At 39.3% G+C, this 20,036-nt stretch overlaps 1 protein-coding gene across 11 annotated transcripts in view; it reads left to right on the top strand.

The window, feature by feature from the left end:
* srcin1b (SRC kinase signaling inhibitor 1b) overlaps positions 1-20,036 on the top strand; it is a 95,758-nt gene that overhangs the window by 61,528 nt on the left and 14,194 nt on the right. For 10 of the 11 annotated variants that reach the window (XM_028029830.1, XM_028029832.1, XM_028029836.1 and 7 more), the window contains 11 exons: positions 4,390-4,591; positions 5,955-6,084; positions 7,460-7,631; positions 9,662-10,569; positions 12,353-12,442; positions 12,701-12,741; positions 12,968-12,991; positions 14,431-14,591; positions 15,325-15,500; positions 16,459-16,589; positions 18,468-18,615. In XM_028029830.1, coding sequence (XP_027885631.1) covers positions 4,390-4,591; positions 5,955-6,084; positions 7,460-7,631; positions 9,662-10,569; positions 12,353-12,442; positions 12,701-12,741; positions 12,968-12,991; positions 14,431-14,591; positions 15,325-15,500; positions 16,459-16,589; positions 18,468-18,615 — 2,183 coding nt within the window. The remainder of the gene's footprint in view (positions 1-4,389; positions 4,592-5,954; positions 6,085-7,459; positions 7,632-9,661; positions 10,570-12,352; positions 12,443-12,700; positions 12,742-12,967; positions 12,992-14,430; positions 14,592-15,324; positions 15,501-16,458; positions 16,590-18,467; positions 18,616-20,036) is intronic. The other variant, XM_028029829.1, reaches the window with a different exon arrangement.

Here is a 20,036-nt window from a genome sequence, read left to right as displayed (position 1 = left end):
TTTGATCTAAATCAGGAAGCTTGTGTGTGGACAGGGCATGTTTTCTGCTTGGCTCCTTCACCTGCCTTTCCTCCCTCAGGATGTTGTAAAGATGCTTAGCCTGTCCACTCGCATCACACAGCAAACATCTCATTACAAACGTCTCTTCATATGACGTGACACAGAGATGCACAGCAGAACATGCTGGTTGATGTTAGAGCCTCAGATGCTCTTTGATTAGTGTCACAGGAAAGGAATGCCACGGTACGTCGAGGTAATCTCCGTGAAATCTCAATCAGAGGGCGTGGCCGGTGGGAGGCGGTTGGCATGTTACAGCTGTGCACAGCTGTCTCCATCAATCAGGTCTCTGCTTTAGCTGCTGAGAATCCTTTATCTGAATAGTTGCCTGACAGTCTTCAGAGAGAGGTGAAAATACAGTTATAAAAGGCTAAAGATGATGCTGGAGGGAGAGGTAAGGATCAGCAGAACACAATTCAATACAGTACTGTGTTAATTCACAATTTATTTTGTATTAATTTAGGGTTTAAATTGAACTGCCTCCTAGTGTGATAGAAGATCATGTTTAAATTGGTTTCTTTGCTCAGTTGTCTTTTAGGTATTGATGCATAACTGGTCCAACAACTGAATGTTGCAGAGCTCAGAGTTAGTGGCCTAACGAAATAGGTTGCTCCTAAAATGATCAGTTACTTCACTGAAATGGGAAGAAGAACCCAAAGTTCAGAGAAAATGGGTTTAAAGGTCTTTAGAAAGCCTCAAACTCTGGATCAGGATTAATGTATTTGAGCTGGCTCCATGGATTTAACATTTACAGAAAGTAGGAATGTCTTCAAATTCTGTGTAGAATTTACAGGAATTGCTTGCGTGTCTGAAACTTTTCATTGCTTTTAACTGCAGAACTTCGTACTATTGCTATTTATGAAGTTCCATCCATCCATCCATTTTCTAACACTCTTGTCTCTAGTGAGGTTGGGAGGGTTGCTGGTGCCTATCTCCAGCTAACGTTCCGGGCGAGAGGGGGGGTTCACCCTGGACAGGTTGCCAGTCTGTCACAGTATTTCTGAAATTATTTTAGAAAATTATTTACAGTGTAGATTATGCATTTGATTTTACAGTAGCAGAGTTAACTGATCTCATCATCCTATTGAGTTTCTCCCCTCCTGCCTGCTTTCTATTCAATAGCTCTTTGTTACAGTTTTCCTGTAACAAATGGGAACGTTGCTGCATGAAAATGTTGGTTAGATCATGGTTTCATTTTTTCCTCTTAAATAGTTTATTTTTCTGACTAAAAACTTTTTTTTTTACCCCTCCAGGGGGTCTTTTGTGGGCTCTAGTGTCCCTTATATGACAGTAGGCTGACAGGAAATGGGGGAAGAGAGGAGGGAAGTCATGCGGCAAATATCCTCGGGTCCGGGAGTCGAACCCGCGACGGCCGCGTCGAGGACTGAAGGCCTCCAAATATGGGTCGCGCTAACCCCTACGCCACCATGGCATACACCCTGACTAAAAACGTTTGTGGAAGAATTTATGCTCTGACCATCAACACCAAAATCAAGTTTTATACATTTGTTTTTATTTTATTTTTCTTTAGGATCATTATTTTAAAAGGACCAGTAAAATCATCTTTCAATGAAATGAAGGACTTTGTGAATTTCTTATTAGAATGGCTTTAGCTGATTACATCGTCTTCTGGAAAGACAATGCATTTGGATAATCCACAAAATACTTAGTATTTTTGGTTCAGTTAGAACCAAAAAACTATTTTATAGTGAAAGGACATTTTTCAAAAATACTTAAAAGTTCTTTTAATTTGAATTCTAAAAGCTCCTTTTGAATCTGTAGCAAATTCAGCAAGTTAAATTCAACAGACAGGGTATTTACACTTGAAAAATACAAAGTACGACTTATTGTGATTGAAGACTGAACCGATTATAAAAGGTCAGTAATAATAATTAGTTTTTTATTGACTAGTTATTATAAGCAGCAATGTAGAACATTTGTAATGCTGCTTCTAAAAACCTGGGCTGCCCTAAAAATTGGGGTGTTTGTATTGAGTCCAGAAAAAAAAAATGCTCCAAAGGTTAAGAAGTTGAACCTCAATGAGGTCAAACTGTTGGACCTTTAATGAACAAACTCCAGAACAGGACGCTCTGCAGTGAGCTCTATATAATCCTGTTTGGCACAGCCGCTGCAGGACTCTTGGTAATCACAACGGCAATGACACTGAGCCAACAATGTCACCCTGACAGGCTGATACAAGAAAAGAAAAGTTTATTACCCCACTGATTTTCAGATAACCTTTACAGTTGGCGATGTTCCTCATTTTTCAACCTCAGTTTGGTTTTTCAGCACTGAAGTAATGAGCTGGAGAAGGAAAAATTGTGAGAGTAGAAGAAAACCACATTTTCAGTCTTACCTTTGGGTTAATTTATTATCAAATGCGTTGTCAATGTCTGATTTTCTTTTTCTCGGTTTTTGCATGATTGGATGGTATATATTACTGTATATTCAACTGAATGTGAAACTATTATGGAAAAGCAAACACTGAACAAAGTTTGTTGGCACCACTGGCTCAATTAAGTTCAAAAATACTTTATCCATTCCAAAGGTATATTAGGTGTTGTAGTAACTCATCATCCAAGTGTCTTCAAAGAGTCATTGCAGATGGTGATGATGTGGGCAGGAAGGAAGTCTGGTAGAGCTAAGACTTCCAATAAATCTGAAGAAGCATCTGACTGAATTTTGTTGCTGTATGACGGTCTCATTACTTTCATCTAAGTTGTCAATTTGGCTGGATTACAAAATAAAATAAATAAATAAAAAATCCCAAACAAAACAAATACCATCTACTGATTATTACTCTTTTAACTGCAGCCAAAATCACATGTTGTGATTGAAGATTATTTTGAAGATTCACTGAGTTTTACTGTTGCTGTACACTAACAGATTACTCTCCTTAAACCTCAACTTAAAGAGAGTTTGAGCAAATCTAGCAGAAAGTATACATATAATTGAATATAAACTGAAGAATGCAATGCCTAATTTTCAGTACTTCATTTCGCAGTTTATTCTCCCTCTTTCTTAATTTCTCTGGTGTCTTTACGGCTGGGTGAGCTCTGTCTCAAACCTTTATCTGCTCCTCCTCTTCTTTACAGATCACTAAATAGAAACTTTATGATTTCCAATTGTTGTGTTCCATTTCCTTCAGTAGCTTATGTCTTGTATGACTGAAAGCAGAAGGTGTGCATATGGCTGTCGAACCTGTTCTGAAACCTTATCTCTCCAAACATGCGAGAGGTGGCTCATATAATTCAGTCATGCTGTCCGTTTCTGTGAACAGATGTGTTTTTCTGATCTCTGTTTAAGTGGAACTAGTGAATCCCTAAGAGGTGTTTAGCAGCACTGTGCTGGCATGATTCTCGTGTCTCTTCCATGTTGGCTCGCTGATGCGTGTCTGAACGTCATGGCTCTCCCTGCTGTAATTTCATGAAGTTCAACAACACCCACAAACCATATGTGAAAACGAATCTCAGACCTCAGATAGACAGCCTGTGAATCCAGGCTCTCTGGGAGCTCATTACTGGACTCTTTGGGCTGGAAAATGTCCGTCAGTAAGGATTCATTAAAAGCCAGCAGAAGCGTCTGGTTGTGCTATAATGAGAGGTCCTTCAATATTAGGTCCCCTCAAGGGTTCAGATTAGACAGGTGAAATATCACTGGAAATCTGGGTTACCAGTTAAGGTCATTAACTTTACATTGCTGATGTTTGCTGACTCGGTTACTGAGCATTCTGTGGCAAATTTCCTTGGTCTGTTCGACTCCAGGCGCAGAAATTCATTTAGGTCCATTTAGTTTCTTGCTGGTGAAACATTTTATTATAACATAACTGCTGCTGTCTCTTCTGGTCTCCTTTATCTGCTCCTACTTTCTTCTTTTAATTTAAAAACATTGTTCCAACAGTTTCTGTGGGTTTTTTCCCTCCTCGTTAGGGTGGATCATGCTGAATGGACTGTTTGATTGCAGCGCTGAATCGACCCGCTTCAGTTAACCTGACAGGCAGTGCAGCTCTAATTTTATCTCCAGGATTTGTGTCTGATTTTTGTCTTCGACATTAAATGTTTTGTGTGACTTTTTTTCTTTGAATGAATGTTTCGATATCATTGTTTGCTTGTGTTCTTCAGCACCATCTGTGATGTTTTGGTCAATTTATTGTCTTCCTCAGATCTCAACATGTTAAATGTTCAATCTCATGACGGGATAATTGGAAAATTATTGGAGAAAACCTTTTCCCTCTGAAAGTAAAATGACATCTTATTGTAGGTTTGAAATCATGAGGCAGCATCAGCCCTTTTTCTGTGCACTCAGATTTTTTCCTTCTCTCCTGTTTTTCAGAGCCGTACGCCTCGAGTGACCCGACTCAGCCCAACTCAGCCAGCTCTTGCAGACCAGGCCAACAGGGTTTCTTTTGCCTCAGCTGAAAATCTGGAGACCATGTCTGAACCTGACATCCCCATCGGCTTTAACCGGATGAACCGGCTTCGCCAGAGTCTTCCACTGGCCCGCTCATCTAGTCAGGCCAAACTGCGGGCACCAGGTCAGGCCACTGTGCTTCTTTAAATCAGCATCAGAAAGTTCCATATTTTTAGTCCTCATGTTACTAAGCACATAAGGGCTCAGTCTCAATGAGCTTGTTAAATATTAAAGTTTGTAACAGGAAGTATGGCTTGTCTGGTCACATTAAAGGAGAAGTCATATTCTCAAGAAGATGAGAGCGGAGCTTGGTGTAGCTGCAGTGAAATGAGCCACAGATACTACTGGAATAAAGTAGAGATGTTTGGTCATAATGCAAAGCGCAATGTTAAGAGACAACTAATTGCAGAACACAACACAAACCACTTAAACTCTGTTGTGTTGTAGCAAATGGACTTGGGCACCTTCCAGTAATAAAGTCGTTCATTAAATTCCTTTGTATTCCAAATTATTCTACAGTCAAATGTGAGGCCATCTGTTTAAGAGCTGATGCTTGGAAAGAACTGGGAAATGGGCTGAGAAGAGAAAACTAAATTGTTTGAATCAGGTGTATTTGAACCTCCCCTGCTGTAGATCATTTGAAGACCCCTCTGAAATTTTTGACTTAACTCTGGAATTTTTTCAGCAAATTTAGGAGTCCCTGTGAGCAGACAGTCATCCAAAGGTCTCACTAAATATTTAACCAAATTTAAAAATGATTTTTCCAGTTAAGTTAACTGTAAGTGGGGATGAGTTTGGTAATTATCACTAATTGGGCATGAACTTTATAAATGTTCTTACTTTGAAGACTGGATCCTGCAAATCCTTCTTTAAGTTGATCTTTGCTCACTTTATTCAGGCTGACAAGTTCCTCTTGAAATCAGCTAAAGTTAGTAAGATATGACGTGCTTTAATGCCAATGATTCTGCAGCCTTGACCGATCAACAGCTTATCATGCAAATTCCCCCTGGGCTAAATGTGAATTATGGATTTTATTGACAGCTTAGTTCTGTTTTTGAATACATACCAGTCTGTCTTCAAATGATCCCGTCAGAACGTGTGTCATGTCTGATTAATGGCTTCGTCAGAAAGAAAATTCATCTCTTGAACAACTTCCCTCCAGCATCTGAGGAGGAGGACGGTGTAGCATTTTGTTAGACTGAAACAGTGCAGTTATTGTGAATTTTGTTAGCATGTATGTCAAGACCATTTTCTAAGCAGTTTCTGACTGTGACAGCTATGATGCTTTAACTGAATAATTCATTTCCACTGCTACAAACCAAATGTCAGTTTGTGGCAGAGCTTCTGAGGCCTAAGCTGCTCTAAATCACACCAAAACAAACTCAGCATATTTTATGTTGTGATTGCTAAAATCGAAAAGATAAATTAATAACTCAAGATAATAATTCTCTTTCTCCCTCATTGCTTCTCCTCCTCCATCTTTGCAGGAATTCTCTTCCTCCAGCTAGGGGAGGAAATTCGCAGAGTGCACCTGACCCATGAGTTGACCAGCCTGGACACCCTGAGGGCCCTCATTGTTCACATGTTCCCCCAGAGGCTCACCATGGCCATGCTCAGGTAGGCACTGATGACTCACAGATATGAACACATTATTACCACATTGAGATGTTTATCGATCTGTTTAAGATGACGCTTGAACCTCTGCAGCACTACATTTACACTTCATTTAGTGGCAGTTTTATAAATCAATCTCAGATCAGGAGGCTTACAAACACTAAAACAACTACGAGTAATATGAAAGTTTATCAAGCTAAGTCTTTAGTGTTTATTTGGTTCTCTTGGGGGTTTTTTTTTGCTCATTTTCAGTTCTCCAGAAAAGCAAACCTTGTGTTGTTTTTGAATAGGAGAATCAGATCTGTTCAGTAGTGATTGAAAGTTAGGTCAAATCTGAGTTTAAGTTGTACCGAATTTATGAAAATTATTTTAAAAAAATCATGTTTGAAAAATGGATAAAGGCTTTGGTCTCTTTCATCTTAACTTCATTCTAAAAAAAAACTTGATACATTGTAATGAGAAGAAATTATAACAGATGCTTACCTGACCTCTCTGGCTTTGTGAGCAAAAGGCATTCCCACAGCATTATGCATACACCAACGTGTTTTGCCTTGATGTAAAACTTGTTGTGTTTACATTGATTTGCTAATTTTCCAGAAACCATTTTTTCATGTTGACCAAACAGTGCAAAGGGGGCTGAAAAAAAACGTTTGTCCTACTTTTTAGATTTCAATTTGTAAGAAAAAATACTATCAAAAATATTTGACAGTTTGCCACACTTCACAATTGTGGGCTACTCTGTGTATGTTTTTATCATAAAATTCTAATAAATCAGGGATAATGGTCCACTTGTGATATTAAAGGAGTCATTATACTTTGCAAACTGCATTGCAAGAGTGTTGCAGCCTAGGCTCAAGAAGGGGAACTGAAGTGTGTGGGGTTGATAACATGCTTAGTGATTGTTTGTTAAAGTAGAGGTCAGATTCACAGCAATATCTGTATTCATCTCTTTCTGAAAGCCATTTTTAGCTGAAGACCAACATCCCATCTGTCTCTTTCTTATCTACTACCATGTTTGGAGTGACTGCTTAAAATCACAGTTGGTGTAAACTGACAAAATGATGAACAAAGGCTTGATGCTATCCTTCTCCAAACAATGTGGTCAAAACAACATTTCCATCAAGATGTTATTTATAGATCGTCTGTGTAATCTGCTGACATTTAACCATTACAGACTTAGTATTACATTTCTGATGCTAGGAGGCAGTTCTCAGTTAATTGTTTCATTACAGGCGCCTCAAGCAGGTAAAGATCTTTCATTTATCTGTGAGTGAATCTCCATCACTGTGCATTAGCAGCTAACTGGGGCTCAAATTGTCTTTCCCGGCACTGTTTATCATTGATTTTCATTTGTTTTTCCATGATTATTGATCTGCAGGTCCCCCAGCACAGCTCTACTAATCAAGGATGAGACCCGTAACGTCTTTTATGAGCTGGAGGACCCGCGGGATGTTCAGGACCGCTGCGTAATTAAAATTTACTGCAAAGAGCCCATCTACGGCACTTACCCCGGACACCACAACCCCCACATCGCTAACGGAGACTTGAGAGTAAGTGTTCAGTCAACCGAATTATTAAAATATTGACGACTTTACGGTAACGTTGTAATCAACATAAATATTTCTCAGCTAACAGAATAATGTGGTGGCACAGAACCATCCAACTGGAGTAACAATTAGCACCAAAAGTCAGAATTCCCCCTACTCGAAGCCCCCATGTTCCCTGCTGCGTCACTGTTTGCAAACGCTGCTTGGTGTTACGTAACGTCTCAGAGCTGAATTGGTTTGCCTCCATTGTGAGTCATGTGACCTTTTTCCTGGACCAGTTCCAGGCTGTCACATCTTCAGCGCTGACTCGGCTGGACGCCAACACAGTAAAGCAGAAAACACTGTTTCACAATGACACAGGAGCAGACCAGCTTATCTTACCTCATGGATCCAAATATTTGTATTCCTGCACCTGAAGTGTGCTTAAATTAAATGCAGCATCAGGGACAAAACTGTAGACTTGAGAGAGACAGACTTTGGTGAGAATGTGATGATTGTTGGTGCAATTGTTAGAAAATCTAATCTTCCATCAATGGACCAGTTTGTGCATCCAGCCAGCCAACCAGCTATCCATCTTTTTCATTCAGTTATCCTTCTATTTTTTCTGTCCAGCTGTTGGTTTACTTACTTATCTGATTTTTGGTTCTCTGCAAACCTATACTTTAATTGCTGTCTTATGAATGACCCACAAAAACTCGTTCATCTTTTATGTGTTTAAGTAAAACTGGGACAACTTCAGCCATTACTAGTTATTAAAAAGTGTTTAGTATTTTCTATTCTTACAGGAAGAAACCAGTTCTAAACAGATGAATAACATTGTGGAGAGGCAGACATATGTTGTGCTCACTCAGTGTAAAGTGTATCTGCATGTTAAACAGCTGAAATGAATTAAGAGCTGAAGGCAAAGAGTGTTTGCTGAGTCCTATGCAGCCGAACAGCTCCGAGGCTTTTTGTTTACATGCCCGTGTGTCTGATTGCGTTTCTCCCTGCCGCTGAGGTGCAGCTGCCCGCTAATGTTCTGGAGGTCAGCTGTTCCCATGGGATCCACCGCCGCCTTCAGCTCTGCTCTGAAATCTTCAGAGCGTTTTACAGCCTTATCGAACAGGCAGCTTTACCTCGAGTTTTATGTGTGTAAAGTACATTGGCTGCTGCTCTTGTTGTCAAGGTGAGGATTGAGATGTGTGTGTGTGTGGGGGGGTTATTGAACTCCTGACAGTACAGCCCAGATTATTCCCTGATTGCAGAGCACAAAAGCATGACCAAGACTGCTGAGGCCAATCCAAGCCCTGTGCCTGGAGGGCAGGAGATGGTTGGGAATAAGATTGATTGGTAGATTTTTCTCAGAGAGAGAACGGGCAGCTTTAAAACGGCACCACGGGATAAACTTTAGGGACTGCAGACTACATAGGGGTAATAACATGTCGGTATGTCCTCAGCCTAGTTAAAGAGAGTAGCTGTTGCTAAGATACAAGGTAGAATATGATGTCAGCTGTGAGACTATCCTCAGGGTGTTGTTGCAGGAGTCCTCTGGGTTATGTGGAAATATTGGCGTTTCAATTTGCATAGTCTCCTGGAGATGGCTTTGTGCGTCATGAGCAATTACAGTGTTGTCTTCTTTTGTGTTTTCTTGCCTCATCCATTACTTTTGTCTGCTAAGCCTGTGCTGAATTCAGAGCTGCTCATCTTTTATTGCCTTCCTCTCTGAAATGTAAGACTGATGCCAAAAGATGTCCTTTGTATTCTCGGTCAATAAACTACCAGCTCGAAGAAGCAGTTTGGTCTTTCCTGATGATCAGAAAGTAGCATCAGGAAAGTTATGGTGAACTCAGACTTGCTGCAAACTGTGATGGGGGTATTATGAGCAATTTCCATTTATTTGATTAAACAAAAATTGGAAAATAATAGAGTACTGATTCTGAAACATTTTTCCTCTCACCTACTGTTGTAGATCATAACACACTGAGTTGTATTTCTGTCCAGTTTATGAGGAGACTTCCTAATTATCAGTATCTTTGTTTGAATTTTTTTCTCAGAGGGAGATGGTGCATGCGCCCCAGGACTCTCCATCAAACCGTCGCCTCGGTAACCCCGCCATGTCCTCCCAGCATTCGTCATCCTCTGCTTCACCTCCTCAAGGCTCACCGTCCCGTGCCCGCCTGCTCTACAGCTCCGGGAGGCCTTCGTCTTACGCGGGGCCGCCCCACCACACCCACTCCTTACCTCACCCACACTCCCAGTCCCATCACTCCTCTCCCCTCCAGCAGCCCCAGCTCCACCAGCCCCACCACCCCCAGCCGGCCTTCTGTACCTCCTCCAGCGCCATCCTGGAGCGCAGGGATGTGAAGCCTGATGATGAGGTGGGTGGTTCCAGGAGCATGGTGCTGCTGCGCGGAGATGGAGGTGGGATCTACGCAGACCCATACACTTTGGGCCCAGACACGAGTCGGCTGAGCTTTGCGGCAGGTCCTCACTCTCCTCTGCCTGCCCGAGCCGACCCCTACGCTTCCTTATACCGCCGCGGGGGAGGACCAGGTCCAGGATCAGTTCGGTCGCTAACCTCCTACTCTGCTGCGGCGTTACAGGGAGAGCTAATGGAAAGCGGAGTTCTCTACAGGCCCGGGGGGCCACTGTACAACGACGCCTACACTGCTTCCATGCTGGCAATGGGTCTGAGGGTTCCACCACCCTCTTCTCCTCAGAAGATACCTGATATGAGGGATTCCTACGGGGGGACTATGTCCACTCGCGGTTCTCCAGGGAGGCAGAGTTTAAGAAGGGACTCGGTTACCTCCTCTGTGTTTGGCGACAGCCCCAAGGTCCGGGGCCAGGGTCCAGGGTTGGGTCTGACAGCAGAGCAGCTCTGCCTTATTGGTGGAGGTGATGGAGGAGGCAGCACTGGAGGCTATGGGTCACCGCTGATGGGGAATGAAACTGAGACCAGGTAGGATGGCTCATATGGAGCCGTTCAGATTCATGTCATATGCAGAGGAAAAGGTAGACTGCACTCATTGCTTTCTCTAACAATGCATGACATGTGTTACTTCAGTCACTGATCCTTAAATTGGGGACTAATAAATTGGTGCTCGTCTCATATGTTCACTGTTGAACTGTATCAACTGTTTTCATTTAGTTTCTGTGTGTTTGGCGGCAACATTGCAGTCATGTCTAGTCACTGTGTGGTTGGAAGGATTAATATTCATCTTAGGTCATCTCTCTTCGACCATCTCGTTTCACAGCTCTTCTTAAGGGGCAATCGCTGCCTAACAGCTGCTCTAATCTGCTTGATGGTACTTTTATTGAAAGGATTCAACACCTGCCGCATTTGATTCCGGCGTTTGATGTTTCAAAGGTTTCTCTCTTAAATTTTGAATCCAGTTTGGCATCAGTACTTGGAGTAAACACACTGAGTAAGTTAGATCTTGTCTCTACTGTAAGTATGTGAAAACAAAACCTTGATGGAACGCACACTTCAATGAAAACATTGCTAGTGTGCAGTTGGAAAATGCCAACTGCACCTTCATGACTATTTGTACATGGGATTAATAACTGATTTCTCTCATTTTTTAAAATTACTGTACTTCTTGTCAGTTGCTTGCTTATTTACTTGGCACGTGGCACATTTTTTATTTGCTGCCTCCTGTTGTCAATCGTATAAATCTGTGTTTTGGTTTTGTAGGTTTAAAGATGTCTAAGGATAGATCAGATGCTGAACTTCTTGGAAACATGAGCATGAACATCACTGTAAAATTCATTGCACTGGTATTTAAAATTTGATTTGACAAGTCTAATGCAAAAATGGCCTTTTTACAATATTTTCCTGATATGGATCTGGTCTGCTTAACTTATTAATACAACATTTATTAGGTGCACTTTGCTAGTGCCAAGTTGGACCTCCTGTTGCTGTCTCAGAACTGCCTTAAATTTTCATCACTTAGAAATGAATAGAGCATTGCTCTTCACACCACTGTTCAGAGTGAAACCGTTTCCAGTAGACCAGAAAATTTTGATATTATTGTAACTGCTCATCTTGCACCAAGGCACTTTAAATTGCCTTGTTGCTGAAAATGTGCTATATAAATAAAATTACCTTACCTTACCCCACTCAAAAACTCAGTTTGTACCTCAGAAAGTTGCCTCATGTTTTAATGTCTATAATAAAAAGGTTTTTGGCTGCTCATTGTCAGTCAGATTTTTGCACAGCTGTTTTTAAGTGATAGTTTTGCTGGACAAATTATTTAGATAGGATTAATCTGCCATGTTTTTTTTTTAAATACGGTGACTACGTAAGGTGTGCAGAGTCAACTCTAAAAAAGTCAAGAACAGTAGATAAAGCAATGCAGCAATTCATTGATAGGTAGCAGACCAACAAGTATTTATCTTTTAGCAGATTTCTAAACATATGAGTATTCTCACTGTTTAGACTTGGGCTCAACTATTGTTTAAAATGAAAATAACATTTTTTACAGAACTAAAAAAAAAAAAAAAAAATCGGGGTAATTCCTTAGCTGCTTGTGTACAGTCAAGACAGATTATTATTCCGATGCTAAACATAGATTACTGTCCTCTAATGCATTTCCTTGTTTCCACAGTACCTCTGTGATGAATTTAATGCATCGGTATCACCTTGGTGGATAATTTTGTTGCAGCACTTAAGTGCTCTTTATAAAATATGCATGAAATGTCTGTTAGTTACAGTATCTTTTGGATTTGTGGTCTGAATCCAGGGAGAGAATGGAGGCAATGGAGAAGCAGATAGCGAGCCTGACAGGGCTGCTGCAGAGAGTACTGACCAGAGCGCCTGAAGCTGACAGTCCGTAAGTTAAACATGCTTTTGCAAAAAAAGTAAGCATGTGTGTTTAAATTAACCTCCTATAGATATTTGTTTAGTCAGGAATCTATCTGTACTTAACATGTGATAGAACATGTAACGGATCCTTATCGGCTTTGTTTTGCCAGGAGAATTTTTTTTTTTTATCAAGAAAACATAAAACAAAATCACATTTTTCCACCATTCAAAAAAGAAGGATGTTTACATAATTTGTTGATGATACGTGGACATTTCTGTCTTGCAGGGAGAAGCTCGAGACGGCTAGTGACTGTTCAGGAAATGACCGTAAGTAATCCCTGCTTCCACCTAGTCAAACCTCCACTGCTCATCGCTGCTACCTCCTGCTGGCCACATAAATTAGCTTTTCTTTCTTTCAAAACAGCTGCTGTTTCATTTTTATCTGCTTATATCGTATGTGATTGTTTTTAATGGCTGTCTTCTTTATTTTTGTCTTTTCGTATTGCTGGCTTTTGCTCTTGCTGCTTAGTAACTGCTGCTCATTTTGTTTTAGCTGGACAAACTAAAAAAAAGAAAGGTAGCTACAGTTTGTGTTCCTGTAGTGTCTGAAACATGTTCCCCTGTCTGCCCGAGTCCCTCATTATTATCCTTTTCTTGGAGATCCATTCGCTTCCAAATGGTCTACATACTTTCCATGTGTTGTCTTAAAAAGACCTGCCTCTCTGACAACTGTTGTCCTTCAATTTTCCTTGATTTTTGTGTGTTTAAGGTAGAGTTCATAGAGTTGCATTAAATTGACTCATAAAGTTCTGTGAGCTTCTACTTTTTTTTACTTTGAGTGTTTGGTAAATACTTCAATATCCACTGATTTTTATGGTTAATTTGTTGCAGTGTAGTTACAGTTGCATCTCAATAAATGATTCCATCTGTCCATCTACCTGTCTTTCCTTCCGTTCCTCGCCAATCAGTCTATTAATACACCCATCCATCTCGTAATTTTAATCCAACCATCGCTAATTTTTATTTATTCCATCCATCTTGTAACTTTTATCTACTGCTCCCGTCCATCAGTCTATTTGTAAAGCTTCATGTCTCTCCCATTGGATTCATTTGTCAGTTCGTTCATCCATCCATCCATTTTGTAATTAGAACTTTTCTGTCCATCTACACTTCAATCCATCCATTAGCCTACTCGGAACCATCCATCTATTGTAGACTGATGGTCAATAAGAAAAATGATCTTAGCTCAGGCTGTAATCTGTGGACTCTTTGTTTCTACTTAATCAAAAATATTTCAGTTCTGCATCTTTATCTAGAGCACTGAAGCCTCAGACAGAAATTTGATGTTTCTCAAATTGTGGCTCAAGTGGCTTCAGTTCTTCTTTGTGTAGCTTTTATCATAGAAAGTTTGGTCAGTCAGACAATGTCACCTCGCCTCCAGAGACTTTGTGATTGAGTGTTTAAAATATTAATTTTATTTCAGACCTTGCTTCATTTTTTTTTTTTTTTTGGTTTAAGTTTAAAGTCAGCTTAAATGCAACTCTGTTCTGAGTTCCTTTCCGTGTTCCTGTTCTGCATAATTCATGTAACCCAACACACCAATTACTGTGGGAGCTTAGCTGTCATTGTCATTTCAGAGGATTATCAGATTTGGAAGCTCTCATGCATTTCGGTTGTCTCTGGACGTTCTTATAATGAGACACTTGAAAATGTTTTTCATTATTGACCTATTTGTCCCTGAAGCCTCCCCATGTTTATTGTTCTGCGTCTTCTCCTGACCTTCAGCACTGATGGATGTTGTCCTGTTTAAATATTTCTAGCAGCAATGTTCTGCTTAGAGTAGATTAACCTATCATGATTTTAAGATTTAAACAACTCAAAGCTTAATTTAATCTTTAAATTTTTATTTTAAAAAAAATCTTTGGGACTATTTCTATCAGCTCTGAATTTTCCCTCAAATGAGCCAAAGCATAAAGGAGCGCTCACTAAACTTGCATTTTTCTTTACGTTGATCAGCTCTGACACCATCTGCTCCCCTGGCTCTGATGCCCCCTCCATGTTTGGCGGCCAACCAGCCCGTAGCCGTGTCCCGTATGCAGATGCAGCTCCACCTCCAAGGCCTGCAGCAGAACACCAATGCCCTGCGCAAGCAGCTGTCACAGCTGCGCAACATGCAGGTGTGGATGTGGACTGAAAACAGCTGTTCAGTGTTGGGACTCCTTTTTGTTGCCTGTTCTTAAAAGTACTGTAATACCAACACAGTTACAAAACTTATGGAATAACATCATTGAGTCAATAGTAAGTAAATAAATAAATAAATGTGGAAACATTCAATGAAAAAAACAACAACATTTGTTTAAATCAGCAAAACAAAAATACAAAAACATTTTTAATTAAATTGAGAATGTATGGAAAAAGTCACAGTTACAAAAGACTGTTAAATTTATTGTTAGGTGGAAATATTACTTTTAAAATTCCTTGTAAAATTGAGCAGCTTAAAATCAAAAGCTATCTTTCTAACACTATATATTTTTGGACCTCATACATCTTGCATATCTTCAGGTCTTGCAAAGATCAGTCACTTCTTCCCTCAGGCTCTCACTGGTTAACACAATAAACACTTTATAGCCTGAGTACTCCACAGTGAAACATAACAGTCATGTTTGCACTTCCATAGGATGCCTTTTTAAAAAATAAAAGAAAATAAAGAAAACGTATGACACTGGCACTGACAAATCAGAATTTAAAGAACCGAATGTAATGGACAGAGCTCGTCTCAGGAGTCATTAATGCTATAAATATTTATACTTTTAAGAATTGACTTTTTTTTTTTTCCTAATCCACATGTGTAGTTGTTTTTATTATTATTTAAAATACTCAGTCTCTAAAGATAAAAAAAATGTTTTTCAGCTGGAGAACCAGGACTCCGTTCTGTCTCTACTGCGTCAGACTGAGTCTGAGCTGAGCCTCATGATGCTGGACGCCATGCGACCCCAAGAGGACCCGCTCCAAAGACAGCGGCTCTTAGTGGAAGAGGAGCGGCTGAAGTATTTGAACCAGGAGGAGCTTCTCATCCAGCAACTGCAGTGAGTTCAGAGCACAGTTAACAGATGACAGTTTACAGTTTGATCAGAATAAAAATGCTAATAAAGTAATGTAAATGAAGCGTTATGTTTTATTAAGCCCATATTTCTGATTTGAAATAGTTTTTTATTGGTCTGATTTAATATTCTAATTTTAAATGTCACGTTTTCATTAGCTGTAAAGGGGAAATTATAATGATTAACAAGGTTATGTATATTAGAGACTTAGACTTAGACTGACTTTATTGTCATTTTGCATGCACAGGGTGTATACAGAACGAAATTTCGTTGCATATGGCTCAGGACAATGTTTTGAGCTTTCAAAAGTATATACAGTATAATACAAGTTTTCTAGCATACATCGGAGTGTATATCTATCATGTTTCACTTGGTGACAAAAGTTCCTGGAATAACACCCCAAAACACTTGTAGTTGTAATGGCTGCTAATGGGGATTATACAAAATATTTACTCAGGAGAGTTTCACTTTTTTTTTTCTTTAGGTCTGATGGGTTTAAATGGAGACACATATTGAAGTTTTATTTTCAGAATTCCTTAAATGAAATATCAATGAAACATTAAAGAAGAAAATATTCTATTTTTAGATGCTGAAGAAGCATGTTGTAAACATTCAGATCTGAACATTTATGACTTTTATTTTGTTGTATTGTGAAGAGTTTGGTTTAATTAGTTGCAGGCATGTTTGTTTTCTCCTTTTTTTTTTGCATGTCTCAATGATTATGAAGGCCCTGGAGAGTCAACGGTGGCTGTCGTTTCTAATTTGTTGCTTTTCTGTGTTAACCCAGATGTATACAGTAATCGCTGAACACATAGCAACTGGTCTGTAAAAGCAGATTTTTTTTTTTGTCTGTTTAGAAAATCATGTTGAATGTTGTGGCGGAATCGTCTCAAACACTGCGCCACTTTTATTCCTGAGGGTATTTGTTTTTGCTTTTTCACAGCGACCTGGAGAAATCTGTTGAGGAGCTGCAGAGGAACTTGTCTGTCAACCACGGCCTGGTGACGGAGCAAGAGGTGGAGCAGAAGAGCAAAGAGCTGAGGATGTTGGGAGAGACTCTCGCTGAACTCAAAAGTAGGGACTGCTTTGCAAATTGGTTGTTTTCTAAACCCAGTGGATGTTCAGGATCCAGCTGAGGTTGATGAGAGAGTCACTATCCTGAGTTTAAAAAAGTGCTTCAGTCTATTGCAGCCTCTAACAGTTTATTTTTTAAAGAATCTGTATTAACCTCCATTTATCTTCCTATCAACTCTAGTCCTGCTGAAGAAAAGTATTCCCTTATCATGCCTGTTTTGTGGTGTTCAGTGTTAATTTCTACCATATACAGTGTTTCGAATGTAGGCAAAATCATTCAGTTTTATCTAATTTGACCAAGGCACCTTCTTCCACAGTTTTGCCCTGTCTCCTGCTTGATTTATGGAAAATAGGACTTCTTATAGCTTTCAACACCCTTTTACCACTAATCCTCTCATAAATGGCAGAATATTGTAACTCTGCCAACAGATTCTCTCATATGAGCTGTGGATTTCTGCCACTCCGCCAGAACCTGATGGTTATGCATCATTTTGTGCATTACAATGCCTAATCACACAACATCTTAATTAAATAAGTTGAAGTTGGTGTTTTAATGTAAAAAATAAAAAAAATAAGTACTTTCAAAAGGTACTTTAAACTGGTGAGACAAGTACTATGTAATAACATAGTCTTGTAAATATTCAAAATGAAATATGAAATGGTATGTTAGTTTTAGTTAGGGGTTGTGGTTCAGGTGTGAGCAATTCAACATTAATATTTATAGCTCTTCCTACAGTTTAATTACTGTTCATGAAGTTTCAGTTTTGGCCTCTTGCCTTGCTGCCCTGACCTGTGTACTACTCTCTGTTCACTGAATATTAATGAGTTATTCTGAAGCTCTGTGGGGTTCATTATAGCAGAGTGTTATATCTGAACACTTGTTGTTACCATGTCCAACAGGTCCTACAAATGTGAGAAAAAAATTACCCTGAAAAAAGAGCGAGATCCAAATGTTTAAAAGAGTTGTCTGTTTGGGATGACTGACTGCCCATTAGCTGACTGACAATTAGCTTTGCCAAAGTTTGTGGATAAAGTGAAAGTGAAGGTGAGCTCTGTTCATTATTATAAGAAAATAGATATTCATAAAGCTCTGGTAGTACATGAACAGCTTTGAAGGTATCTCACTTCAGCTATCCATTTGTCGAGATTTGCTGGACTTTAATAAATACTCCAGAGTTATTTCTTGCCCTTATCAGATCCTTGGTTATCGCAAGTCCATCCCCATTTCTTTGAGTCTTCTGTATTTACAAATAAGCAAACTAGAATTAAATCAGAAATCACTATCAGTAGTTCGTTGTTCTCAGACAGAACTTGTCGCTGGGTGAGAGGATTATCTGAATTTCCTTCCTTGCCCTGTTAACGTTTTGACTTGATCTTGAACTAGCTGAAGACTGTGGATGGATGTCGTTGGGTTTCAAAGTAAATAATTTCCACAAAGACACCGAGAGGATTAATCTGTTTTTGGGATTCATCTGTTTTTGAAAATTTGGAGATACAAAAATGAGGTAGTCCTGACTGTATTGTGTATTTTAGTGAATACGATGCACACATTGACAAAGTGATGTGTGATTAGGTTGTTACAAATGTGGGGAAAAAAAACTTTCTCATTGATTACATATTGATGGTCATGTCGATGTTACTCATCTCTGAGATTCTGGCTATTGAGGTCGATGCCCTGGTGCAGTTTTAAGAGCTTAAAGCACCTATCTTAATCTCATTACTGATTTATAAAGCAAAACAAAACAAAAAACAGTATCAGTGAGTGCTCATGCTATTTAAATTTCTAATTAAAGCGAGCTAAGAATAAAAGCCTGTGGTACCCTTTTCTAATAACATGACACACAGTTTTCTCCACTTATCTCCTCCTCTCTTCCTCAGACCAGTTCCCCAGCCTGCAGAGTAAGATGCGAGTGGTGCTGAGGGTGGAAGTGGAGGCTGTTAAGTTCCTAAAAGAGGAGCCTCAACGCCTGGAAGCTCTACTGAAACGCTGCAACACCATGACTGATGCTCTCTGCACACTTCGCAGGTATTCACATCAAACGCTCCACTTTTTTTTATCAGATAGTTTCTTACTTTGATGTTAAACCAGTTTGACTCGTGCAACACATTTCCGAACATGGAGCTTTTGTGCGTTTAATTTGAAAGCAACCAAAAAAAGAAAAGTGAAACCATGTCAAAATTATGCCCATACACAAAAATAGAGTATGGAAACCTTACTGTTTACATAGTAGTTAAAAGGAAAGTAGTCTGCCATTTGCAGATGAAAAAATAGATTATATAGTCATCAACAAAGCTGAGCACCACTTTAAAGTTTTCATACACTTTGTGGGTGTAATATGACGAAAGCCAAAGCGTAGATGTTTGTTCATATTGTGCATTTCTGTGTCTGCTGAATGCCTGTCCAAAAATGAAATTCTGTTTGTCTAACATGGTGATGGAGGCAAAACAATATTGGCAGCTTGCACTCTGAGGGAATAAACAATTTCATAAGCCAAATATTATTGAATAAATAAAATTTTATGCAGTTTTAATAAACGACTCAGGATGAACATTTTGAAATAGACATTAACTCATATATTGTTGTTAATAATTTTAAATGTGGTGTATGAATGTGTTAAATAGTAACTTAGCGCCTGTGCATTTTATAGTAATGTCTGAATATGGCGAGTTCAGCGGAGTCCGGCTAGCAGCATTCTCTCCTTCCCACCATCAGTACTGCTGATAAAACTAATGTTGAGATGTTCTGGTCAGTAATTAAATCAGATGATTATTTCATCAGAGCAAGCTGTGATCAAGACTCCACAGATTCAACCTTCACATCAGCCTCTTTGTGGGTTGAAGTGTTTAATGTCAGTAGATGAAAATAAAATACAAGAGCAAGCTTTGAAATATAAATAACCTTTTTTAATTAACTTATCTATTACTTAGCAAACTCAATCCGTGCTGCAGAGAATGTAAATTAAATCAATTCCTCTTTAAACATTTATTTTTAAACATTAAAGATGCTTTATTCCACAACTATTCTTTAGCAAGGACAGGGAATCTGGTGGGGGTTGATGGGAAGATGGATGGATCTAAATACACCAAAACCTTGAAAAAAGTTGCTGCAAAAGAATTGAAACTGATGAAAAGTTCATTTTTTCAGCTGGAAAATTACCCTAACCATACAGCCAGGTCTACAAAAATGTGTTGGATATTAACTCATATTAATGTGGTATAATGACCCAGTCAGTGTCCAGACCTAATGGACATTAAGAATCTGAGGTGAGACTTGAAAATTAAACATTATATTTAATACTCACCATCCAATCAGATGGAGCTTCAACTCAAATATTGCCAAAACATGGGGATCTGATGTGAAAGGTGGTTCTAGAGAGTATTGTCTCAATGAGGCTAAATGCAAATAAATGCCACAGTTTTTGTTTTTTTTAATTTTTGAAAACAGTT

This window comes from Xiphophorus couchianus, chromosome 10 (genome assembly GCF_001444195.1).
Source record: "Xiphophorus couchianus chromosome 10, X_couchianus-1.0, whole genome shotgun sequence".
NCBI classification, from domain to species: Eukaryota; Metazoa; Chordata; class Actinopteri; order Cyprinodontiformes; family Poeciliidae; genus Xiphophorus; species Xiphophorus couchianus.
This window is presented reverse-complemented; position numbering and strand designations above follow the sequence as displayed.